Raw genomic sequence first — 27,893 nt, forward strand, 5'->3', positions numbered from 1 at the left:
CTATTCCATCTTATACCCTTCATGCATATTCTTCAGTGCTGGAACAATCCGTCCAAAAATGTTTTTATATCCTCTGATGAAAATCAAAAGTTTGAATCATTCTTAAATAGTTTCTTCAATAATGGATAGGGCATCATTTAGTAATGCTACTCAACGATCCAAAGTAGTTGCTACAGAAGACCAAAAGTGAAGCAATCCACACCTAGTTTGTCTTAGAAGTTGCACATATTTGCCAGTAAAAGAATGTAGTCAACTATCAACATTATTGTCAATTAGCACAAAACATATGATTGCCACTTAAATCATATCTTGCTTTTGCAATCTCTTGAGCATTGGAGCATAGTTTATATCAGACAATTTGCGGTTGTGTTAGCTAAACAGATTCAAGCCCAGTACATCATAGCAGCAATTGATTAGTTGAACCAGTGGGTAGAAAATAGGGCAATAAAACCTGACCCTGCTAAGGAAGTTGTCAAAATTTTAATGACACATTATTTTCCAAAGAAAACCTCACAGGGTAACCCAAAAGATGCTTCCTATATTCATGAATGGCATCGCTAGTAAACCTGTTGCCATTGACTATTACGCCTAACCTAGGTGAATTCAAACCAGGCACCTGCTGGCACGGAACTAGCCAAATACCCTGAGCGAACCCCTAGCATTCTACTGCCAGATTTTATAAAGTGTTCACTCTATTCAGTTGTCCCTTGGAGCTCACCAGTGCCAGAGGTCCACATTCTGGATATAATCAACATTTTGACCTCTAAATTCACGACCCAACAAAGAAAATGTTCCTCACACCTTTCAGTGGCAAATGAGCAGCCAAACAGAAACAATCAGATATGTTGTACGTTGAATAAAAAATGGTCCCTGATTTAAAAGATGGGCTAAAAGGATGCATGTAGTAATAGGAGGGTATAGGCATAAAAGCGGCCCTTTACAAATATTAAAAGGCCCATAACTAGAATACTACTATAAGTGATAACCATACATGTATGATAGCTAACATACATAATGTCTAACACCCAGTAAACATGTTGCAGTTAGATACTCAACAATGAACACAGAGTTTAATACTCAATAAAGATGTCGCAGTTAGGTACACAAGAATGAACATGCTCTCCAGCTTAAAAATGATTTTCCCTCAAACCTGAAAGATCTAACAATAAAGGCCAATTTTGTGAAGACCGATAAATTAGCTGAAAAGATGCATTGTGACCCCAATATCAGTCCAATGTACGCTGTATAATAGCACGAAACATGCCTCAAATCTGGATGAAATATCATATTGCACAAATTTGGTAATAGAACCCACCTTTTGGCCTCCAACGTGATTTTCAACGAGTGTGTGAAAAGAAACAAGAGGTGCACTTAATGAGTAAGCCACTTGAAGAATAGGGAGCAATATTCGAAACACAACACACTTTATTACAAAATGTAAACACATAACTGTGTATAATGCATGAAAGAAGGAACGGGGCTTTTTTTTAAGTCAATGGCCACTAAGGAGAGTAGTATTGTACAACAACTACAAATTTGGCTGTTGCAACAAAAATAATACAGATTCCCAAGTCACTTCCTCTTTCAATAGACCCTTCCATTTGGTCATATACTCTGTGATTATGCAAAGGTTCTTCAGTTTCACCTTGTAACAAGTTGCATTGTATTTTCATCACATTGACAGAGATTTGCTGCTGGTACTCTTGTGGCATTGGACCAACTTGGAGGATACATCTTCATGGAGCCCCTTCTCTTTATTGCATTTGACCACATGGTGGAGATCTTTGGTTGGGAAGTCTCCCTTCTCCTTGGTTGGATGTGATTGTGGCTCCTGCTTGGCGGGCTTTTCACCAATGTTGCACACATCGCGATCGGGATTTAATCGGCGCCGGGAAAAAATCGGAAAAATCGTTAAAATCGGGAAAAAATCGGGAAAAAATCGGAAAAAATCGTTTGGCACAAAAATATTCATTTTTTTTCATTTTTTTTCAATTTTTTTAATATCTAAACCATCTACAACATAAAATAAATACATTGACACATAAATATGATAAAAAAACTAATATATAAGATGTTCAATATCATTTCTAGCGCTAAAATCACACATAACATTGAATCATGTCCTGAATAGTAAGTCCTGAGTCCCAAGTCCAACTCAGCCTCAAAATATCAACAAAAAATATGATAATGTATCTCATCATGTCATAATGTCATATACAATAAAATGAAAGTCTAATCCTATTGATTTCCTCTGCCCCTCTTGCGAGAATATGGCACAGCTTTCTCTTTCCCTCTAGATGTAGAAGCTGGTGCCTGTGGTGGTGGAAATGGCAGTGGAGTCTGACGTGCTCTAGAAGCTGAAGAACTAGTAGTAGCAGCTACAAGAGGCTGAGGTGGACGGAGACCACGTCCTCTACTGGTGGTAGTGGTAGCCCGGGTAGCCCGGGTAGGCGGTGTCACCTCCTCCTCCTGCTCCTCCAACTCCTCCTCCTCCTGCTCCTGCTCCTCCTCCTCCTCCTCCTCCTCCTCCTCCTCCTCCCCCTCCTCCTCCCCCTCATCCTGCACTAACCAATCCTCAGTGGGATCCATGAGAGGCCTCTCGGTCTCAACCCTCCATTCAGCAGTGGTGTCAATCCCATCCAATGAGATGGCTTCCGTATCAGGTGTCTTCTCTAGTTGTTTCACCCACAATCGAAGATTGTAGTAGACATAGACCATGTCATTAAGTCTATGGGACTCCAACCTGTACAAAGTTCATGAAATAATAAATTAATAATTAATATTATAAAAAAAATATTGTTTAAAACTTTAATGAATTCAAAAATTTATTTGGAAATTTGCAATATTTTAAATGTTTAAGTGTTAACCTATTGCGCTTCTTGTTGTGTATTTTTTCAAATACACTCCAATTGCGCTCACATCCCGAGGAGCTGCATGTTTGGCTGAGGATGCGCACGGCAAGATTTTGCAAAAGGGGTACTCTGCCACCATACATCTTCCACCATGCGTCTACAACAAAATTACAAAGAAAATTTTAAATAAACATAAGAAAAAAATGGAATTTGAAGAAACAATGAAATTTGAAACAAAGTTACAAAGTACATACTACAAACTAAAAAATACCTGGGATTTTAACCGTCCTATCATTGATAGCCATCTCAAAGCCAAATGTGCCACCTGACAACTTATATTGCTCAATTTGTCTAGAGACCTCCATACGTTCTTCTGGAGTTTTCACCATCTTCTGGACACAGGTTAATAATCCTTCCACGACCTCAACATCAAAATTAAACCCACATGCATAAGAAAATGCAGGGTTCAGGAAAAGGCCAGCAGCATGAATGGGACGATGGAGTGTGTTGTTCCATCGCTCATCAATGACCTTCCATAGAAGGAGTTGTCTCTGGAACCCATCATCTCCCTTGTCATCATAGTAGGACCGAATGGCTTCTTTGGCCCTATCCATGGCTTCATACAAATAGCCCATTGCGGGCTTCTCACCATCTACCAACCGAAGAACCTTTACCAAAGGTTCTGTGACAGCGCACACCTCCTGCACTCCCGCCCAGAAGTCTTCTTGGTATGAAACAAGTCTGCAGACGGCCTCTCCTTCTGGTTTGCGGCTCATTGGCGAAGAACGCCACTCCTCTGAAACAAACATTCTCTTCAAATCCCACATAGAATTCAAGAGGGATTGAAGAGATATGAAACTCGTCGCAAACCGTGTAATGGCGGGGCGCACCAACTCTTTGTTGTTGGTGCATTTTCTCATCAAGCTAAGCACAGATGTGTGATTGTAAATAAATTTTGTGATGGTTTTTGATGAGTCAACAGCCTCTTTGACAAAGGGAATTTTCCCTATGTCCTCTAACATCAAATCAATACAATGGGCAGCACAAGGTGTCCAAAATAAAGTAGGATGCCTGTCCATAAGCAATCTACCAGCAGCAACATAATTTGCAGCGTTGTCCGTTATGACTTGGACAACATTTTCTGCACCCACCTCCAAAATAAACACATCCAGCAAATCACATAAATTTTTTGCATCTTTGATTTGATGAGTTGCATCAACAGATTTGATAAACATAGTCCCCAAGGGACAACTAACCAAGAAGTTTATAAGGGTTCTCCCCTTTTGGTCAGTCCAACCATCTGACATAACAGTGCATCCTGTTTGTGCCCATGATGCCCTAAAATCCTCCAATCTTTGGGTGCAGTCACGCTTTTCATCTTGAAGAAGCCGGCCTCTGAAATCATGAAGAGAAGGGAGTTTGTACCCCGGGCCAACACTGGCAACAGCATCAAGAGTAGGTTGGAAAAATGGATTATTCCTTATAATGCTGAAAGGAATATCACTCCAGAGGAGAAATTTTGTCATCAACTTGTCAGCTTTTTCTTTTTCAGTTCTTTTCATCATTGAACCGATAGTTGGTTGTGAACCAGGTGTGGTTCGAGGAACAAAATATGATGATGCAGCAAACGGATTGACTGACGCTGCAGTAGAACCTGTGCCACTTGGCCCACTTCCTTCAACTGACCTTCTTAGTTGCCTTTTGAGTTCTTCTTTGGCGTCTCTAGTGTGCTCTAATTCTCCCAATGCTCTCATGGCTTTTTGGATAATTTCAGCATTTGTCTTTAGACAGGGCCCCACATCACGTCCAGGGATTTGTGCAAGGTGGAACTTCAACCTGTACACCCCCCGAATATTTCCTTTCCACACAACTTGCAAATCAAGTTTTGTCTATCATTCGGAGTTTTAGGGTCACCATATTCCCAGAAAGGATCCAATTTCCTTGGCATGTTTGTTTTTGAATTTTGAATTTGCAAACCTATGGAAAAATAAGGATTAGGAAATAGGAATTTAGGATTACATAAATGATAATAGTAAATAGTAAATACAAATTACAATTTAGCATTTGCAAAATTACAAGCTAATTATTTCCAAAATCCCAATTTCTAAACCCAAAAAACAATGAAAAATAAAAAAAAATAAACAATGTTTAAAGAAAATGAGAAAATAAAAAACAAAAATTGGTTCTCATAGTCATAACAAATAACCCATCCCAAATCAATGAAAAATTTCCAAAAATTCTTTAAAAACAATGAAAAACAAAGTTTTTAGAGAACCAAAACAAAAAAAAATTAATCTACATACCTGGTTTATGGACAAATTCGCGATCTTGGCTTGGATTCCTCCTAAAATCGGCTCCCACAAGCGACGGCAACCCTCTCCCTCCCTTCTTCTCCTTCTCCTCCTTCTCCTCCGCGGCGGACTGCTGAATGAAAAAAAGAAAAATCGAATTTCCATATAAAACGCCCGCTGCCCCCGTGCCCGGCGATTTTTTCGATAAAAATCGCGATTTTTTCGAAAAAATCGCGATTTTTTAAAAAATCGCGATTTTTTCGATAAAAATCGCCAAAAAAAATTTCCGCCGATTTTTTGGATAAAAATCGCGATTCGAATCGTCATTTTGAAAAAATCGCGATTTTCCGATTTTATCGCGATTAAATCGCGATGTGTGCAACACTGCTTTTCACATGGCTTGCCTTGTTGATCAACCCTTTTGCCCTTTTGATGGATATAGAATGTACTATCTCATTTGTTGAGGAATCTAGGGCAAAGTAGTGTAGTGTGATTCTTCGTTACTTGATAACAGTTTGTGGAGTATTTTTACTTTTCCTTATTAGCTTATTATTCTTCTTCTTCTTCTTCTTATTAGTGCATATGTGTGTACTTCATCAAACTGCTACCAAAACATAAAAACAAGAACACAAGATATTGGTTCTCTGCCAGGGCCAAAACCTCTCTTCTCTAGAGAGGAAAACCCTTTAGTGAATTTCTCTTATTGAAGCTTCTATTGATCAATGCCAAACCCTAGACCCCTGACAAGGAGATCCTCCAAGCACAAGTCAAGTCTTCACTCCTTTCTGCACCTTATACCCCGGCACGTTTTCCGACACTTCGTCCTCCAATTAGAGTCCTTTCACCTTTGCTAAAGAGATAGGCTCCTTCACTAGGCTTGGGAGTCCTTGTAGGCTTGATCTTTCACCCAAACAATGGACTGTTCACTAGCTAATGTTATGGCTCAGACATACCCTTTCTGCACCTCACACGTGTGATTGTTTCTAGCCCTAGAAACAGTCATTTATACTTCAGTCTTCTTTCTTCGCTTGATGTCCTTCCCTCTTCGCTTGGATAGAAGGCCTAGTAGGCCTAGTTTGAAGCCCAAAAACAGAGAGATATGTCACTGTGCTTTCATGTTGTGATGACCGCAGGGAAACCCTTCATTTCTCGCACGTGTGGCTGTGTTGACTCTAGAAAAACAATCCCTTCTACCTCGGCTTCTTTCTCCCTTCTTTTGTTGCCCTAGAAGACTTATTTTCGTCCTTTTTGTTAGCCTCTTTTCTGCGTTGATTATAGAGTGAAGTAGTGTGTTGTATTTGGAGTGGATAGCCTCTATAAATAGAGGATTGTCCCTCCATTTAGGCCAACTTGATTGACTGTTCATAGGCCGACTTTGAGGGCAGTTTGGTGGCTGATTTGATGAGCAGACTTCGGATAGTTTCCATGTTGGTGTAGCATGCTTGAAGGAGCTTCTTGAAGGTGTCATTGCATAGGTGTAGACTTGAGTTTGCTTAGAGGTTTTCCCTTTGACTTTAATATATATTTATACATAGTGTAACATGCCCTTAAGGCCTTCAATATTTTCTCTTGACTATTTGACTGACCTATAGCACTTTGACATGTGCTAGACCTACTTCAATGAGCAAGAAACTCATTGACATATATTATAAAAATAATATTTCTTTTCTTGAATAAGCACAAATATCAAAAGTACATTTATGGAGACCGAACCTAGTTACACTTCCTTCAACACTCCATCTTAACTAGGGAAGTATTCACACAACATTACAAGGTGTTTGGCTATTATCAATATTGAAGAATTCACATTAGAGAAACCAGATTAGCAATCCATCACTTATAGCATCATATCCATCAACATTGTCATAGTGCAAGGCCATGACTAACAGCTCCATCTCTTTACCAAACCATGAGCTACAATGCTGGCGAGACCAATGATTTATAGACACCTTCATCATTGTCTCTCAAGGTACATACCCACCCGGGGGTTCACTGAGTATGACCTTCTAGGACTATTCTTATCTTGGGTTCCCAACCCTCAAAGAATATTAGTCCTCTTGCCTACTCTCGTCTTGGATGCCCTACACATCCTCAAAGAGTATCGGATGCCAGATGATTATCCAATCCTCCCATTCTTTCTTCCCAAGTGAAGACAATAATGTAGTGTCTATCTTGTGTCTACATTTCCATTCATGGCCTTCATCTAGACTTACGGCTATTAGTCCTGGTCTAATGCATGACCCATCAAATGGAAAACACAATTGTCACTCCTTTGTAATCAGGGGTGATCCAAAACTCCCTCTTGATCAAGGACATGTCAGAGCTCCCTCTTAACTAGGGACTCCTTCATTCATCAGCAACTTCTTCTTCGGGGGTCCTTCAGTTGCTTGATCTCCTTCCTTTCTTTGATGTCATGAAGTCTTTGTTCGAACTTCTTCTAGGTAGGGCACCATCCATCGATCACTTTCCTTCCTGGTTTGTCATGTCATTGCTTCCTTCGTGGAAAGTGGCTTTCATGTCATACATCAGGTTTTTATAGTCATCTTGGCTACTCCTTTGTCATCTTGTCCATGCTTCGGAATATTCTTCTCATGGACACTTTGTTGTACTTGCTTGTTTACATGCTTTGACCTAGTAGCCCATTATGACTTCATCCTGATATTGCTTCAACATTGCTTTTTCTTTTGTTGGATGGCTTCTTCATCACGACATCTCTGTAGGGTAGAATCAGTTATCTACACCTCTTATATCTCCAAGGCCTTCATAGGTGTCAAGGGTCCTTTCTTTCTTTATCAGAGTTGTTTTGCCTTCTTTCAGGAGATATCATCAAAGTATCTTGTCAAATAGTGATTCTCGGTGATCATGGTGTTCTTCCACATGCTTGATCTCTTTCTTCATTAGCTTCTTATTAAATAGGTCAACCATCTTATACTTCTTGAGAGAGCATTTCTTCATTGCTTGCTTTCTGGACTTGTCAACATTTATTCTTGCTTCTTAGTCAACAATCTTATGCTCCTTATGTGAGCATATTCTTTTGTTGACCTTCATTACATTGTGGTACATGCCTTCGAGCATGTTCTTGGTGAAAGAGATTATTTCATGTTTGATCATGTTATAGAACTATACCCATGACTCAATAATATACAAATGATAACATGACTTAAACTTTGATGCATACATACCTCATCTTGATTCTTCTTTGATCATCCTGGCTTCATTTGATTGACCTTGGTGTGGCCCTTCTTGCTTCATCTTAGCTTACCTGCATATCATCCTTTTCTTGAATCCCATGAATGGGATTCCGAATGAGACATCTGCCTTGGTTCATGAACCTTCTTTTGAAGATTCCATCAAAGGATCTTAAAGACCCTTGCCTTGCAAATGCTTCTTTTCTTTTGATGATGGAGGTCTTCTAAGATTCTTAATCATGATCAATTTTTTCCTTTCATCGTGTATGAGGTCCTATATTAGGTATGCTTCTTCTACATGGATATCTTGAGGTATATCTGCCATGCTCCTATATTCTAGAAGATATTTCTACTTATGCATTTTTGTTCTTATCATAAATGCTACATCTTCATGAGTATCTAGAATTCTATGTACATCATGCTTCTAGATTCTACAGGAAGTTTCTAGCCATGCAATTTTAATCTATTCCTACACTCATATCTTACTCAAAACTTTGAAAGAAGTCTAGAAGTAAAGAGTTTGACCTAGTCATAGTAGATATCCGGAGGATCTTCCTTCTTTTGCTTTTTTCCTTCTTTTTTCACCTCTTGAGTTATGTAAGCTTCTTCCCTCTTTCTTTTGTTGTTGTTGTCCTTCTTAAGCTTAGGGCGATTCCTTTTGTAATGTCCATATTCTTGGCATCAAAATCATTGGATCTTGGACATGTCTTTGTTGTTTGTTCTTCGTGGACCAAATATTCCAAATTTACCCTTTCTCTAGAAGTAAAGAGTTTGACCTAGTCATAGTAGATATCCGGAGGATCTTCCTTCTTTTGCTTTTTTCCTTCTTTTTTCACCTCTTGAGTTATGTAAGCTTCTTCCCTCTTTCTTTTGTTGTTGTTGTCCTTCTTAAGCTTAGGGCGATTCCTTTTGTAATGTCCATATTCTTGGCATCAAAATCATTGGATCTTGGACATGTCTTTGTTGTTTGTTCTTCGTGGACCAAATATGCCAAATTTACCCTTTCTCTTGGCCATGGTAGCAAATGCTTGCTCCTTTGAACCCACATCTTCTTTTGCCTTAAGTCTGGTCTCCTTTGCTCTGCATAGAGACCACATTTCACTGAGAGTGGTTGCTTCCTTCTTGGCATATATGCTTGATGTGAAGTTTCCCCACTCCTCAGGTAGAGCATTGAGTACTACAGTTGTCATCACTCTGTCAAACATGACTTCCCCAAGCTCTTGAAGTTGATCTCTCATTTCAGAGATTTTCATGAAGTAGGGAGCTATTCCTTCATTTGTTATCTTCATCTTGTACAATTCATTCCTCAGTGATATTACTTCTCCGGTTGTGGATACCGAGAATAGCTCTACTAGCTTATCATAAATTCAGAGCTCGTAAGAGTTTGACCTAGTCATAGGATTAAGATATCGTTTATTTTGTTGAAAACCCTTGTAACTAGTTTTGAATGCTTTGTAATGTTGTATCTACCATTTATAGATGTCAAGTCAAATGACACAAGAACACAGGACACGAACATATGACACAGTGACCCCCTAGAACATGACACGAAGGACACGTTATATATTTATATATTAAAATATATAAAATTAGTGAATTACACAAAATATGAAATATATAAAACATTTACACGATGATAATATAAATTCAATCATACAACTAATGCATATAACCAAAATAGCATGTGCAATCCATCTCTGAACCAAAAATACACCAACAAAGAAGCCCTAAATGGCCTATAGAGTCCAAAAAATTCATGCTACAACAAATAACTAGTACTACATATCATCAAAATCATTCCCTATATTGGGATCTTCATCATCAATACCACCCTATAAGCATTAAAACAAGATAGAAAAAGCTTAACATCTCAAATCAAGATTCTATTTGAGTGATGGGTACATTTTTACTAGTGTCACAACAGAGAAGTTCAGCAATCAATGCCAGCAACATCGAGGTAAATATATGGCTTGGTCCTCTTAATTAAATGCTAGTTGCATACCCTCATACATGACAAACTCCAATGGAAACGTTGCAATCCCCTCAATCTTGACATCCTGAAAACTATTTAGTCTATTGGATTTTGAGTGGGATCTAAAATTCTACATTCTCCATATGAAATCTGATGAGATTGGAACCACTCTAAAACATCCTAAGTCAATTAATGGTAATGTTAAAAATTGAAGGAAAAAGATGAAAATGAAAGATAAAGGAGAATTTTGCTTTTACTTGCATAGCATTAGTAGGGCAAGGACAAATCCACTTCCCAACACTTGGAATCACTTCTATCATTTGCTTAATTGCCCTTAGTTGCACTCCAAAACCTTGGAGACCTCTAAACTTGTGGCTGAATTGCATAAGAATGAGGCAATAAATCAATTTTACGATGCCTTTTTCACTGGACATATGTCCAAATTCCAAGACACCAGTAGGGCTTGTGTCCAACCCCAGTCAAACTTGTGTCCTACGAAAAAGACACGAGTCAAACTCATGTGGGACACGTCACCCATGTGTCGTGTTCAACGCTTGAAATATGGGACATGACGGGGCGAAGGTTTTGTCATGTTACTTATGATAACTATAATGTGAGAATTTCATTCCTCTTAGGTTCATTTTTGTCATATTAACTTGCATCTAACAAACAAAGTTGTTGCTTGAATTAATATAACATCACCTACATTACTTGTTTTAGAGTAGCAACCCTAGCTCTCCAAGGATAATTTTCTGTATCGATTTTTAGAAAGTTTAAGGCTGATTTATGGCATGCATAGTCGCCCTTATTTCACCTACATCAGGCATTAGCCCTCTTAGATCAATGCTTCTTTAACTCCATTTGTGTAGGCACTAGTCATGGGGGTTTCCTTCATATTCCTTTCCCACACCCCTTATTTATTCCACTTTCACTGCAACCATACATTTTGATTGGACTTCCTCTTCAAATCACATTGTGCCTCCACTCCATGGCCTTACCAATCTCATATTTAGGGAAGCTCTCCTTCAATGAAGAGACAACCAAAGTGTGAGAAAGTGCCACTAAAGTGATAGAGGGCAGTCTTCCTAGGTACACAAAGTGGGGCGGGGCAATGTACGCTAGATTTTGTTATAACACGCCTCACAGATCCCCACACCGTCAAGTGTTAGCTCCCCCCCCCCAATCTATGAGAGAGATCTTTGTTTGACTAACAACTTCACAACCCAGCTTCTTTTCTGAACAATGAGATGAAATACATCATGGGGACTTCCCTTGTTTGGAATGTCCAGTACACAAGCCACCTCACCCACTTTTGAATACACTCTATGTGGGCCATAAAACTTGAATTGAAGCTTGTTCTTACCATGTTGTTACAAAGTTGTCTATTTGCAGGGTTGTGTCTCTTCAATCTCAAAATTTCTTTATGAGCAATGTTGGCCAACATGTTTCATTTTGTGTGCTACCATTGACAAGTTGTCTTTTAGAAAGTTAAGGATGTTCAGCATTTCGTAGTGTGTCAGCTACAACATGGGCTTTAACATTTAAAAAGACCCAATCCACAAGTGATGGAGGTTCATAACCATACAATGCTTTAGAGGGGGTCATTTTCATGGCATAGTGATATGCAATATTATACCAATATTCCTTCAGATGCAACCACTTCATCCATGTACTTTGTCCTTCCCATAAGTGACTTACAAAATTTGGATCCTCGATAATATGAGTGATGAGGGATAAAATGGTTGCATCTTATAAACATGCTTAAAGATTAAATCAGCAATCCCATAAGCTTTATTGGTAGCCAAAGGGATAAAATGACCATGCTTTCTTAACAAATCAACTACCAAAAAGCTAGAATTGTGAGCTTCAAAATGTCGCAAACCTATGATAACGTCCATAGATACCTCTTCCCAATTTTGGATGGGGATGGCATTACACTAGACAAGACCAAGATAAGGACAACTTTCCACCTTGTTACATTAACAAGTGTTGCATTATGCCACAAAGTACTTGATATCATACATTTCAACTAATAAGAGCCACAAGAGACATTCTTATAGGTCTTGTGGAAACCCACGTGATCATCCAAAGGAGAGACATGCCCATCTTGACAAGCATGTTTCACAAGGAGAGCCATGTCATTAATAGATACAATTTTTAAAGAGGATTATGCCATTCCTAATTGTTCAAGATTGGATCTTCTTCACAACAATAATGTCCCGTTACATTTCTTAATTTTAGAAGGATCCATCATGTCGTCCATTAGGAACTCTCACACCCAAGCAAGCCTAATGATTGAGATGGCATCCAAGGGTGGTTCATCCCTTTAAGATAAAGGACTTGAAACAATATACTCTCTCTTTCTTATAAAGTCAAGCTTGAAGATGGCCCATCCACTTTTTATTCTCCTCTATTGGAGTACCTTGTGTCATTAATGCTTCGAGCCAAGGTGACCATTTTTTAAAGTACTATCACCAAGAGAATTGACACCACCTTGGCCACAACTTTAAGTAGCCCAACATTTCTTTGTTCTATGTGGACATGCATAATTCTCTATCATTCAACTTCCTACCTTGAAAGGTGATGGGTTTATCATCCAGAATGAGCATTGCAACAAGTCCAAACCCGACAAAATCATATTGAGTGATGAGGGTATTGTGAATCATATGTAACAAGCATAATGGTCAAAGCAAGGGCTTCTTTCCAAGTCTCAAGATTGTATTCTACCTCCTTTTCAATGAAATCCATCCTTTCTTGTTAAGTCAATCAATAGATGGACAATAACAGAGAAATTTTGTACAAAATAGGTGTAGAAGCATGCTAAGCCCAAAAATCCCCAAAGCCCCTTAATGATCATAGCACCATCCAATTTCAAATGGCTTGAATATTTGCAAGATTAGTACAAACACCCCTTGTGGAGATCATATGACCAAGGCAATCCAAGGAAAACTTGGCAAAAACACACTTGTATTCCTTTTCTTGTGATAGAGTAGCTAAAACAAGATCCAGAAGCTATGGAGTGTCTTGCTACATGTAAGGATATCATTAAAGATTCCAAGATAGACTTATAGAGATACTTACCAAACATTTTGTTCATTAAGGGTTGAAATGTAGCAACGGCATTACTTAGGCCAAATGGATCACCTAGAATTGGTAGCAGACCTAATGAGTGCTAAAAACAATTCTTTTGGTGTTGGATCCCTATAAATATATGATGATGGCTAGAGTGGAGATCAATCTTATAAATATGCTTGGCACTATGTAGCTCATCCATCAAAACATCAATAAGAGCAACATGAGAACACTTACTAGTAGTTATGATCGCAATGTCCAAATTTCCAAAAGTTCCTCCACAAGCCTTCTAATCTAAAACTTCTAACAATTATCATATCAATAAGCATGAGCGATTGTAGGAAGTTTTGTAGGGTCAAACTCAATAACATGTTCCAGAGACCTATCAAGTAGAAGTTTTATGGGCATCTCCTAAAAGACCACCTCATATTTTTTGAGTAGGTATAGGGGGATGGGAGATGGGTTTGCTAGGAAGGATTACAAATGAACTGCATCTATAAATTACAAGCAAACCATGTAGCCAAAGAGGCCCTTCTTCAAAAGTTTGGACATGTGCTTAGAGTTAACGGCTTGGATACTTTTGGGTCGAATGCATTTGATAATATATTCAAAACCATCTTAGTTAAAGGAGTGGAAATTTTCATGGTGGTTAGAGCGGGTCTATCGAAATAATACATTAAATAGCAAAACACCATCTACATCTCCAACATTGACAACACTGGATGTTCCACCCTATACACTAAACTTGTACACATTGACTGTGTTTGTGGCCTAGGATATTAATGGGGAGGCATTCAAAAGTATCAAAAGGAGTCCAGTCGTTAACCTATTTAGTATCAAGAAAGTTCAATGTACTACGATGATCAACCAAATTAAGGAGCCTTTGTTTTTAAAATGTACGCATAAAACTTTAAGTTATCATGGCTACCAGTGTTTGCACTAAGGGAGACCAAAGGTTCCCCTATAACTAACAGTGTTGTGTAGGTTGACCTTTTGGACTGAAGTCATTATTTGGTTGTTCTTCAAAGTCAAACTAGAGATTTTGATTTGTGACAATCTGAATTTCCCTCATCTTTGGCTCTCCTATCATATGCATAACCCTTTTACTAACTCCAAATATCTTTTTCAACATGACCCTTTAATAGCTATGGTCTTTTTTCGAAGGAATTGGGTTCCATCATTCATAACTCAATCTAGGTTTTGGTCTTTGCTACCCACCAAAAAGTGGGTAACCCTAGAAGAGCATTTCTTTTATTCATCTTCTTCCAACGGACAGCCTGCAGCCCCTAACAGCCACCTTGTAGCTGTAGGTGGATCTGCATCAGTTGTATGTTTCCTTGCCCATTTGTCAGGAGCACATGTTAGAAGGTAAGCAATCTAACCCAAAAGTTATGCTTTTCTTTGTGTAATCCGGTGTTTATGCTTGTTTTTCATTTGGGCATTTTGGCATGGATTATTGGGTGACTTGGAAAAAGGAAGGGCTCTAACTGTGGTTTTGATACCTCACCTTAAATGGGTGGTTCATCTTCAATCCTAGTCCCGTGGGATCTCAACTATTGACCTATGGCTTTAGGAACTTGGGAAACCCTGATTTTGATAGTGTGGTCCCATTTTCCGATTCCATAATTATCACTTATCTCCACACATTACGAGCCCTATTCATTATTTCTCTTCTCTGGTTACACGTGACAAATGGGTCCACAGGGTCTAGCACACCCCCCCACCTTGTCCACATATCTGGGTCAAGCCTGCAAATGTTGCCCCATAGGTTGATGCAACTAAAAGAAAGTTAAAAGCATATCATGCCCACAAACAAGAAACAAAAGAAAAAAAAAATCATAAAATGCAAAAGATGGTTGGGAGATTAATAATAGCACATGGGAAAAATCCAAGCATGAGCTCTACCCCTCATCATTATGGCCATCACCCTGGTTCCTAGGGCCACCGATTGCCCCGTCACATCATAAAGGAACGCATGCACGTCCCAACCCTTGTTGGGTGATGAACTGCCCCACCATTAAGGGGGTAATAACTGTTATACATCATGCACAGCATGCTCTCATTTCCTAGAGCTTCAAGCAGTAATACAAAGAAAAATCAAGAAAAATCAAAAGGGAAATAAAAGGGTGGAAAAACAAAGGTTGGGGTAACTCATGCGTCCACAATTGCTCCCTTCTCACATCTGTACACCCAATATGTGGACTTCCTCATTATTGCTACCCCATTACCCATAGCATATGGCTTTGAGACCCCTTTATCCCCATTTGTTCCATCATTATTCACATTCCACCTATTGATTGAAGGATTTAACAGGCACATGACTTTCCCCTTAGAGGTTGGGAACACCTAATAGGGTTGTCTATTAGCCACTCCTACCTAGGGAAGGAACACTATTACGAGAACAAAGCCCCAAATTTGGAAGAAAATCTCTGTATGAAGTCTCAATTTGCCCTTGATTAACAAGCTTGGTTCACTTAGATGTGTTTAATGAATAATTGTACCTAATGTTGAAGATGCGGCATTGGACATTATGTGTGATTGGCAAGTGGTTTTCATCATGGTCTGGGCAACTTAATTGGAGCCCGAATCCACTACATGAGCACTATGACACCCTATAGATGAAGTGTTGAGAGCCATGGGACTCCTATCACTTGCAGAGCATCACTCCATTCCATGGGCACCTTCAACACCACAGCAATTTTTACTTTGACCCGCATTATTCATGAGATGATGCAATTGGACCAGTGTGCCCCCAACTAGCTTAGTAGTGTACACAGGGTTTGGCAGCTGACTTGAGGCCCAAATGAGGTTTGTCTCACCCCTTGAGACACGAGAGGGCTAGCACCATCTTTTGAGCCATCAACGTTCGAGCAAAACTAGCCTATTCTATCACCAGGAGACCCATGTGACCCATTTTGTGCCCCAAACACAAAACTAGGGTCCACTGGATGATTTGCATGAAGATTTAGTGGCTAGCACCTGGATCGAGATTTTTGGAGCCCTTTACACTCGACTTGGCATTGGAGGAGCCCAACGCATGCCCTAGAAGAGCCTACGCATGCATGACATTAGCATTTCGACCTCTTTTGGCAGTTAATTCTTATGTTTTACATTGGCTATGAGGTTGGCTTGTAACCTCACTTAGTCTTTCCCATCATTTTACAACTTGGATGGGCTTTTAGGCTAAATTAGAGTTCATTAGACATGTATAAATAAGAGAGAGGTTATTTCACTCTTTCATCATCATCACTTGGATAATTTGACCTCTTGAGAGAAACTCGCAATTGTTCCTTCTTGGCTATTGGAGATTCCTTGGATGGATTTTGATGTATGGAAGCTTTCTTGGATTGTCTTTAGAGCTATTTCTTTGGATTATGGATGAATATACTACATGTTGTCTTGTTAAGTGCTCATTGTTGATCAATTTTATCTTGAAATTGTTTAATATATGGAAATGTTGGTTCTAGATTATGCTAATTTGTGCCCTAATTATTGAAAATTAACTTTGGAAAGGCTATTTAGATGAGAATTGGATATATTATTCATTGTACAACATGTAATGAATTTTCCAAGTGGAGGAAATCTTTAATCTCTCCATCAAACTCCATTTTCCATAGAAGTGGGTAAATGCTAGAAATTGATACATAGGGCATCAATTTTTAGCCTCCTTAGAAACAACTGAGCTTATCTTGAGCCTACTAGACTCCATATGCCCAAAGGACATGGTACTAGTCCATGTCATTGGTCATCAATCCTAGAGTTTCTCCATAATCTTCTATCCTTAAAATCAATCCTTTTAAGGCTAGGGCAAAAATTAGGGCTTGCAGCGAAATTTTAGGGAGGAGTCTTTTCGGTGATTTGAGAGCCTAAACACCAAGAGATAGGTCTAGGCTACCTAACCTATCAATTTGGTGGGCATTGACTCAAATTTCATCCATAAAACCTCTTGCCCTAGTTGTTGCTCCAAGAGGGAAACCCTAGTCTCTTTTCCCTTCAACTTGAGGACTTTCTTGAGGGTTTCATGAGCATTGATTTAGTTGAATATCAAAGTAAGAAACCCTTTCCCTCAAGTATTCACCTTGTGAATACTTATCACCATCAAAAAATCATGAAACCCTAGGTCTTAAGCCTTCTTTTCTAGGATTTTTCTTTGAGAGTGTTTTGCTTCTTTCAAGCCTTGAACCATTATTGAGTCTCTCTCTTGAATGACCTCTAGCTTGGTCATTTTGTGCCTTATATCTAGCATATCTATTTTAAGTGATCTCCCCCCTACTGAGATTCCTCCCATCGGTGAAAGTCCGTAAAGAGCGAGGGGTTTTTGCTAAGGTGACATTGGGCCTCTACCCCACTGTTAGCACTTTGTCTAGCTCTTGTCTTATAGGGTTTCCCTCTCCAAGTCTTGCTAGATTTTGTGGTAACAATCCTCAAATTTGAGTTGTAGATCTTTAGCACCAAATCTAAAAAGAGTTTGGCCTTTGACTCCAGAACTTGGTATTTCTCAATGTATTCTTTGACTATGATGTCCTTTTGGAACAAGAGCATGAACTAAAGATGGTAAAGCTCATTCCAATTACGCTCTACTCTCTAAGATAATGCATATGCAAAATTGCCAAAGTCCCCTTTTATATTTGTAGCAATCCATCTCTCTCCGAAAATATTGATTGCCATATCCAAATGTTATAGGACCATGTTTAACTTCTCTTCCCAATTGTAAATGTGTTGCAGTGTTGCACCCTCAATGCTAACTTGATCTTGCTTAACCATTTGTGTTACTAAGGTATGCATCCCCAACCTTAGAGGACATGCCCTCACATCTCTAGATACAGGTGTTGTATCTCCCCATCCCAGGGTAGGCGTCCCCAACCTAGAGAAGCATATCCTAATAACCAACAATGCTTTCCATGTCAAGATTTTGGGAAGGTGCCCCCAACTAAACTAAAGGGATGTCCCCTTGAAACAATTCAAATTTATGATTTGTACCATCTACTAATCCCATGCCCAATATTCTCATTTTAAGTTTTGATTTTCATCCTTCATGCCAACAATCCAATTTAAGGTTTGATTTACATTTCCAATGCTTTGTGATCATAATACATGAATCCATCTAAGAAATTATTCTAAGAGTCTGATTTTACTTCAAGGATTTGTTAGTGCTGGCTAGAAGAAGATATCTATGAGCAAAACTCCTCAATTTGTATATGCACTCTACAAATTTTCAGCTTTCTTAGGGTTTTGTTTTAGTTCCAAATTTAAGAGTTATGGAATTTCAGTTTTAGTCTTCATTCCAATTTCCACGTCATTAGTGAATGTATCATATTATTCTGTGTTTTAATTCAGAATTTCAATTTTAGTCTTATTCATTCCAAGTTCCACATCATTAGTGAATCAATCATATTATTTTGTGTTTAATTTTTTCAGATTCATAAAACTTTCAGTTCTATTCTTTGTATTTTTCTTTTTTTTTCTTTCTTCCTTCTTTTAATTATTTTTCATATATATAATTTTACATATGACGTACCATGACACCTTCTTACACACTGATTTCAAAAATTGACATCCACATTCACATTTTTGTCCTTGTCCCCATGTACCATTGCAATTTCGCAAGTCATGTATGCACTTCCACTTCACCTCAGAGCATTATTAGGGGATCCCAAAGGTTGAAACTGAAAGTGGGTGTGTAAGAGTTTTGTGTGATTAGTGTATTCAGAGGTATAAACCCTTATTCCTCGGGTGTGAAATCTGCCTCTCCCTCCCCAGAACTCTTGGGATTGTGGATTGAGGTATAAGGTTCTGTCCATGGTGCCTTCTTCCTGCTCCTGGAAAAATAGACCCAATACAAACAGATGTAATTATGAATGTACTTGCGGACTTTTTAGGATCAAAGTTGAACATCTTTTTGCAGTACGAACATCATTTTCTAGCACATATTAGACATGGAATTTGAAATGGTATAAGAAAAAGCGAAGGAATCTATGACATTTTTTCGAGAACGGAATTCAAATCATGCTATTCATGGGTATTCATAGGGAATGTTTTTAACCCACCTGGAAATACGGCTTTACATGGATCAAAGAACCATGTTAAAGATCCTTCAACAAATCAAATTGATAATGTAACAAATCACACTTTACCACTAAACTATAACCACCACGATCTAATTGTAACATACAAATCGATCTTTTGCCCAACCAATAGGAAGAGTTGTGGCATAAAGTGTAACAAGAGTGTGGCCAATCATGAGATTCTTGTGCTTAATGGGATCCAAAGCATCACTAAACGTGTGTGTGATGCAAATGATGTGTTGCAACCCACAAGGAGAAAATCCATAACAAACAACCACATTGAAAAGATAGCTATGGGATGAAGTAAAGATCGCATCCCATGTTTGAGGAATTTGAAGTGGATGCCTTCAAGTTGAGAGGATTAAAAGCTTACAGATGTCTCTTTAGATGAGGTCAAGGGTAAAGAAACAATAGGAGGAAAGGGGAGATGAGATATCAATAAGTGAAGGGTCATGAACATCAAAGAGTGAAGAGTTGTGGACCCACAATGTGTGCAGATCAATGGCAATAAATGATCTTTTCTCGAGGAGAAGGGTGCCACTAGAAGCTCTTGGTAGATGTGCAAAGGAGAAAAAGGGGCTCCCTTCTCTTAACAGCTAGGAATCGACATTTCTTCCACCTTAGGCAGCAATGATATTCCTTATGGGTGTTGTGGCTACGCTGGCATGAAGAGCTATGTCATATTTGTCATCATATCTTTCAATCATCAGATACGAGCCCTAGGGGTAAGCAAGTCATAATGAGCACATGGTATGAGGGAAGGCATCTTGAGCAACTTCCCAAAGTATATGAGTGAAGAAATTAGACTTTGAAGAATATGTGGGAAGAGTGAAAAATTCAACAAGCAATTGACAAAGCCAAGTTGCATAATGAGGGCAAAAGCGTAGTCAAAATCAATTGTTTTGCAAGGGAAGGGAGAAGAGGAGGATAAGAGGGGGATGAGGGTGTGGAATTCACATGGGATGAAAAATGTAAAGTCCCAATAAACGAGATTGTTGGAGTGAATAAAGTCAGAGATCAAGGAAACGTTCAATGCGCAAGAGAAGAATCCATGCCACTAACTTCCATAAGATGCATGGATACATAATAGACAAATGCTCACTCTTAAAGTGCCACCAACTACAAAGAAACATGATGACAATGTTCAAACCAAAGACTAAAGAATAAAGGTTGTCTAATGCCATGTTGGAAAAGTATTCAAACAATTGCCAAAAGGCCGGGAAATTATAAAGATTTAAATGTCAAACACTCCCAATATCAAGACTCATACCAATGTCATGTCAAACTTAGGGAAGATTTCACTTTTCCCCTATAGCAACCACAATTCCATAGCAATACCATGATATCCTCATGCAATGTTTGATTCTTTTCTTAAGGAATCTCATTGGTGCTACCCTAGTTTATACTTTTATCTTTCTAATTCCCTCTATTTTTACTCAACAAGTCCATACACAAGGTGCAACTTGCAAGTATTGCAGCAGATAAAACGTGTGCACATCTTGTAGCCTTTGATCAAATGCCTACCACATGTTATCAATAATTCGCAACATTGGTTCATTTAAGGCCAACACCCTGGTCAAGGGATATAAATTCCTTTTATTGCTATGCAAAAGGTGTCAAATCAACAAAGAAATCTAGTAGTATAATAGCTACAATAAGATTTCCCTTTCACATCTACACAAAGTATTCCATGTACCCAACTTCTCATAAGCAGTCAATCATAAGTTGTTCATACACCTTCCCAATTTTGAATATAAGATAGCTAAGGCAATAGGAGGAAAGTAAAGACAATTTTCAAACTTTGATAACAATGAATCAAAATACTACCACTTATTAATAGCTCAAGTAAATTGTCCCAACGACTTCCTTTTGTAACATGCCAAAATCTCATTTATAATTGTTGAAATCAAATAATTCAAAAACCTCACACCATCTGTAGATACCATAATCTATTCAACATGATACACAATATGGCATTGTAATTATAATATAATAATTATAAGTGGCCTTTGACTACCAAAAAGGCCACACATATGGTGGATCAAACCTAAAGGTTCATGAAATTAAACATAAACAAATGTATGGAAAGACAAGAAAGAATTCAAGTAGAAAATTTTGCATTTTGCAATTCATATGGTATCCCTTTCCAATGAGGCAATAAATGATTCTCCAAAGCCACAGAATGATTAATTCTATAAGATGATTCTCCAAGGTATGGACTTAAAAGTTCCACTTTGTCTTTATAATGTTACACAGTAATAATATATTCACATGAGGTTGTTTTCTAGTTGATCGATAACCTAAATAGAAGTTTAAATTCTACTTCTACTTATGAAAGGAAGAATAGTCAACAAAAATGTTGAATATGCAAGTGCCTAGTTAAATAGGAGGCCTCTAGTCCCGAGGGTTAGCTTAATTGGTCAAGTCCCTGTAATTAAGCACCTCTACTATTGGGATGTCACGGGTTCAATCCTCTCAACACCTTCGGGTTCAAGCTCCGTGTTTGAGCCGACAGGAAAAGATCCCTTGGGGTGGATCTACCTAGAACAATATTTCGTGGACATAGTGAGTCACCGATCTCCAATGACCGTGAAACACATAACATATTTTTTTTTAAAGAAAAAACAAAAAAAAGGAGGCCTCTCCCAAAAAAATTATAGATTTCACAATATTCTTAAATCTTGGAAAGGCAAGCAAAAGGTCATATCAAAATTGATAAGACTTACTAGAGGAAAAGGTACACTATGAGAAAATATTTGAAATAAGGAAAGTGTTTTGAGAACAACAAGAAAGCTTCAGAGGACAAACAAGGTTTGATTGTCACCACTTAACAAGATGCTAGTGTGTACCATGTTAATAACTTGTAACAAGGAAATTCAAAAGCTTCTTGAGAATAAGGTGTGCTAACCAAGTCTAAAAAATAAAGAAATAAGGACTAGCCATGCTACTTTTTTTAGTTGTTCAGCAAAAGAAGGCTTAAAAAGTGAAGCTCAAGAAGAAAAAGAATCTCACAATTGTGAAGATTAAGGAATATTTTTTGTGAGAACTTACAAAGATGATGATTATGTTGTTGAGGTGATGATTGATCAAGTAAAAAATGATCTAATAAACCTCATTCATCTTCCCAAAATTAGGAAAGAAAAGAATATGATAAATGGCTTGCACTTGAGAAGTCTATCCTCGGCTTCGCAATGGGTATGGTTCTCTAGCCCTTATCGAGAGATTGTGCTTCCAGAGTCAGTTTCAAGACATCTCGTCCAAACTCTACCCCATGGACACGATTATTAGACTCACAGTCCTCTATGGCTATGACATCTGGGGGTCGAGCTTGATACAAACAGATTGAGCCCAGATGCCAGATGGAGAGAGTCCAGACCTTGCTTCCCGAGCACATCATCCAATGCAAACATATAGTCCCTCAGCCCATCAGGCAAACTTTGGTGACCACCCCTTCCGCCTCGATATCATCCTTCACTTGGTTTCGTTCCAACACAAAGTCAGATCTTTTAGAGATTCAAGTGCCATGAGAAGTCGGTACCCCTACCTTGCACTTTGTTCCTTGGAAGCCCTTGCTTCAAGTCATCCCTTAAGCCGGACACGAGGCTAATTCTCAGATGTTTCTTGACTTCTCCAGACACTAACCATGTCCCCATAGCATCTACCCCTTCAAATTCCCCCTTGTTGCGCTATGCCATCTCGTGCCACCCAAACAAGTACCGAATCAATGTCGAGGCTCATTCTCAGATGTTTCTTGACTTCTCCAGACACTAACCATGTCCCCATAGCATCTAGCCCCTTCAAATTCCCCCTTGCTGCACTATGCCATCTCGTGTCACCCAAACAAGTACCAAACCAATCCATTAGAGAGGTTATTTAGTGGATTGTACATTCAAGTCACTTGGACTCCCCCCCCCCAATGGACCTAGGCCTGAAGATGTTCTTCTTCCTTCAGGCTTCAGTGTTTCCTGGAGCTACAAGATGGCATCATCATCCGCAACCCATACACACATAGAGATTGGATGCACTCACTCGAGATCGCTTTGGTCTAGCTTCAGGTTCGATTTCAGCAACTACGAGCGGAGACTAACCACCATATACCAAGATCTAATAGGATCTACCAAGTATGTCAACTTCAAGAGCTAGAGACAAAGTAGGACCTCAAGTTTAGATTCCCTCTATACTACAAGATCATAGAGCACTACCACTGCCTCTATAGAGATTCAGGAGGATACCTCTATACTTTCTTCCAATATTCTGACCAGATATACCTAGCCCTTCATCAGGAAGATATTCAAACACAGATGTCAGACCCTACACACCCTACCTCGCTGAGGGATAATTCAAATGATCACATCATATATTCAAATTTCAGGTTGATCCAGTTGATCGAAGCAATAAGCGACAAGTTGAGCTCCAAAGTATTTCAAATAGTAGAACAATAAGACCTCAGGTCTCCCGTCAGCCCTCACACCCCTTTGGGAGGCCAACCAATATCCTCGAGACCATTGCGGCAATGTCAAACAACACATCAGTTCACTCACACTCAAGAGTGTCAAAGGGATTAGTTCCAAACGGTTCCCAAGCCAAAGTCATCGTCGCCCCCCTCGCCATCAGCTATCAGACTCGAGCATTCTTGACATCATCAACCTCCAACCATGGACTTATTCACTTAGTCTTTTACATCACCAGGGGCCTTTGATCTGGTTATATACATGTTTATGAGGCTATCCTATTGTTGTATCCTTACTTGAATTCATTTTATCCTAGATTTAGCTTTGGCATTTTCTAGGAGTTGCATTTGCACTCCCACATTGTACTTGTACTAGATGTATCCTTTAGTCCCACTGACCTACTTTTGTGGTCACTCGTTGGACACTAATAACATTATCTTATCTTAGACAAAATAGTGGAAAAAAATCATAAAGATCACTGGTCATTTGTTAGACATCTCAATGCGCACACAGAAACTGAGGAAACTGCAATTATTAAATAGCTAGATTACATACGAGAGCAAGACTGAGGGTTAAGGTTAAAATACATAATGACAGAATTGAATCTGGGAGACAAAATAGTGATATACTAAATATTGTATAAAGTTGCACTCCAAAGGAAGTTGGGAATAAAATTAGTAGGATAAGTTTGTCAACTCAAGATATTTCAAAAATTGAAAAAAAATGTCAATTTACCCAAAAAATAATTACATGGAAAAAGAGTTAATAAAAGAAATGAGATGGCATAAGTTGTCTACTGCTTCTGGAGATGCTTATAACGTCTATGATATATCAAATGTATGGCTTCCTTATTTTGGTCATTGTATAGATCATGTCAGCATGTAAATTTGAGTTGATAATATGTCTAACATTCTCTTTTTTCTATAATCCCTTTATAGAAACAATGCATGGATATGTACCCATAATCCCTTTATACAATGCAATGAATCTATGTACCCAGCATTCACAGATCCAGATTATTTAACCCATACCTTGAACTCATGTACCCTGAGACCCTCAAACCCCAAGTTGGTAACCTTGGTTTCAAAGAACATTTTTTGGTTTCCTTGGTTGCTCGAAATAGAATATGTTTGCAATCAAATTCTTACATCCATCCATCTATCTCTCTATATGATGTGTCAATGTTCTCAAGCCAACGCTTTTTTCTGGCAAAGACTCTATTGAGCATCAAAATTGAGGCCTTCACGAGCAATCCTCATGGTGTTTTCAGTGTCCCTACCAACAAAGTATGATAACACTCCTTGGCATCACTTCAACATAAAGTTAACCTAAGTTCTTGGCATTGACCATTATATCACAGATTTGGATCTTAGTCATTTTAAGAAACATGACTAATAATTTCTAAACAATAAGTGTTTTGGCATATAAATATTTATCACGGTTAACTTAATTTGAGAGGTAGGGCATAACTTTGTTCAGGTAGTTATCAATATTAAGCTCAAGAGGCTTGCTCTGCCCACTTGGCAAAAGCTTAACTCCAAATTAGAAGCAAAGTACAGTTATTTGCTAGTTTCACTGATTGCAGATAGTATATGGTTAGGTTAGGCAATGCCTAAATAAGGAACAAGAGGTGAGTTCTTTAAATGTGCTAGAAAGAATCATAAGAATGTCAAGTTATACTTTTACCTCAACAAATTTTTTTCGTGAATTTGAAATTGATTTATGCTTGAAGACATGATTATAAAAAATGATCACAACTATCTTTGACAAACATCTTTTGACCTATGTTCTAAGTTGCAAGAAACGTTGGAGAAGGGTCCGTTTCCGGCCAGAAACGAAACAAAAACGAGGAAACTCGTACCGTACGGCCTGGAAACTCGTTTCTAGCCGTACTGGCCTGTTTCTCGATGAGGAAACGTGGCCAATACGGCCGGAAACCAGTTTCCACGCCATACAACAAAGTTTCCTCTTCTAACTTGATTTTTTCTTGTATTTTTTTATTTTTTCACTTCTAACTTTTTATTGGGCGACTAAAATATCTTCTGGATGCTTCTAGATGCCTCTAAAGTTTAAACAACAACAACAAAAAAAGAGGAGGATTTTTTTTAGTGGGGCAGCCTAGTGTTCAAGCCTATGGCCCTAGTGTTGATATGCAGTTCATGGTAATGTTAAATTCTTAAAGTAAAAGTGACATTCTCCTTTATTTTTCATTTTCATCCTTTTATTTAAATTTTTAACATTACCATGAAATGACTCAGGATGTTTGAGAGTGGTTTTGCCCTCATTGGATTTCATATGGAAAACATAGAATTCTAGATCTTACTCAAAATCCAACAGACTTATCTATTTTTCAGGATTTCAGGATTGGGGGGATTGCAATGTTTCCATTGGATTTTGTCATGTACTAGGGTATGGAACTTGTATTTAATCAAGAGAATGAAGCCCTCTATGCAGGGGAGACTCCCAATAACCAAGAGCACGTAGGGTACTAGGGTATGGAACTTGTATTTAATCAAGAGAACTAAGGTTGTTCGACTATCTAGGAGGAGACTCCCAATCAAGCACGAGACAAGAAATTAAAAATTTCTCATGGCTGATTTTGGATATTGCTATTTTCATTATGTGATCATTCATGAGTAAATGTGATGTAAATTTAGAGACTTATAATTTATGCATTGACAATTGACAATTTAATCATAATGTAATAAATTAGAATGTATCATATATGCTTTATGATTGCACACATTTCTTAAATGTCCTTATATATATATATATATATATATATATATATATATATATATATATATATATATGCGTTTCCCCATTTCCAAAATTTGGGGGGGTCACATTTCGTACCCGTGCCTGTTTCAGAAACTTGTACCTGTTTCCCCGTTTCGTGCAACTTAGCCTATGTTATACCAATTTATTAAGCATCAATCCACAACATATTTGGTTGGATCTTCAAGAGAAATATTCAGCAGTAGTAAATTCCCGTAGAAGGATTAGAATATGCTACAAAGACAGTTGCAAGCTATCTAAGGTGAAGGTTGGGACATTAAAGGATGCCATTGGATTCCTGTAGGATGGCAAAAACTAAAAAAAGAAGAAAATGGATCCAGAAGACAAAATTTAAGATTTCAATAATGTCCAATTGCAGACCAAAAAGGCTTCATAATATCTACGAGAAAAGTATGTCAATATAAACTTGACTAAGCCCCAAGGGTTAGCTCGCTCGGTTGAACAATCCATGCAAGGCATGTTTCTGATGGCAAGGCCTTAGGTCACAGGTTTAAATCAGGTTGAGTCCCTCATGTTTACCAGCCATTATTATTGCTGGTGGTTGGGCTGCCCTCCACCCACATATTCCAGTGAAGAGGGGGGATTCTCACAAGGTTTTCCTTGGAGAAAATATATGTGTGTGTGTACATGCATGCGCCGGTGTTTTAAAACTCGGCCCAGGTCAACTTGGGCAGCAGATCGGACTGGAGGAACAGTTTGGTACCAAACCAGCCGAGTCCATACTGGACCGGCCAAACCACCATACCCATTTTGAGCAATCATCATTGTTTTAACAAGCGCAGAAGTTTCACTGTCTTGACAAAAAACTGCAATTTCAGGTTCTAAAAACACTACCTCTAAAAGAATTTGGTGGGGAGTTGCCATTAAGGTTTCGGCATTGTTGGGTGTTGGAACATTTCCAAAACAAATGACCACTTCTGGATGCATCCAATATTATGCCTAGTAAATCATTGCATTCCTTTCTTTCCTTCTAACGTTTTGTAGGATGCTTGTGGTTACACCTGGAAATTATAAGGTTTAGAGTTCTGTTTTTGTTGAAATTGTTAGAACTTAATGTTTTGTTTTTGTAGTTGTCATATGATTTTAGAATGAGGTTTCATGTGATGTCTATTTGGTTGGGGTTAGTATGTGAATCGTCAAAGACGACAAGCAGGGTTAGTAGGTGAAGATTAGAAGCAGTTTAATTCATGTAATAAGACCCAT

General features: G+C 38.4%; 2 protein-coding genes across 2 annotated transcripts in view; both read right to left on the reverse strand.

The window, feature by feature from the left end:
• On the reverse strand, nucleotides 1-27,554 carry LOC149190759 (uncharacterized). The gene is made up of 5 exons (XM_089412397.1): nucleotides 27,318-27,554; nucleotides 3,124-4,003; nucleotides 2,868-3,009; nucleotides 2,483-2,743; nucleotides 1-73 (listed from the first exon to the last, which is right to left on the reverse strand). The coding sequence occupies exons 1-5, from the start codon at nucleotides 27,552-27,554 to the stop codon at nucleotides 1-3; spliced, it is 1,593 nt and encodes a 530-aa protein (XP_089268523.1).
• The window catches only part of LOC149190758 (beta-adaptin-like protein B), a 185,535-nt gene that overhangs the window by 123,774 nt on the left and 33,868 nt on the right, over nucleotides 1-27,893 (reverse strand). The gene's annotated exons all lie outside the window — the stretch shown is intronic.

This window comes from Pinus tabuliformis, chromosome 3_1 (assembly GCF_031772625.1).
Source record: "Pinus tabuliformis cultivar Carrire ecotype Pingquan chromosome 3_1, CPIR1, whole genome shotgun sequence".
Taxonomy (NCBI): domain Eukaryota; kingdom Viridiplantae; phylum Streptophyta; class Pinopsida; order Pinales; family Pinaceae; genus Pinus; species Pinus tabuliformis.

Bases quoted from the DNA above. Each gene is read 5' to 3' on its own strand.
- LOC149190759 (XM_089412397.1), bottom strand. From the start codon at position 27,554: ATGGCAACTCCCCACCAAATTCTTTTAGAGGTAGTGTTTTTAGAACCT. The intron at 4,004-27,317 runs GTACACACACAC...TTTATTTTGGAG, and splicing joins TAAAACACCGGCGCATGCAT to GTGGGTGCAGAAAATGTTGT. The intron at 3,010-3,123 runs GTATTTTTTAGT...ATTTTGTTGTAG, and splicing joins TAGGACGGTTAAAATCCCAG to ACGCATGGTGGAAGATGTAT.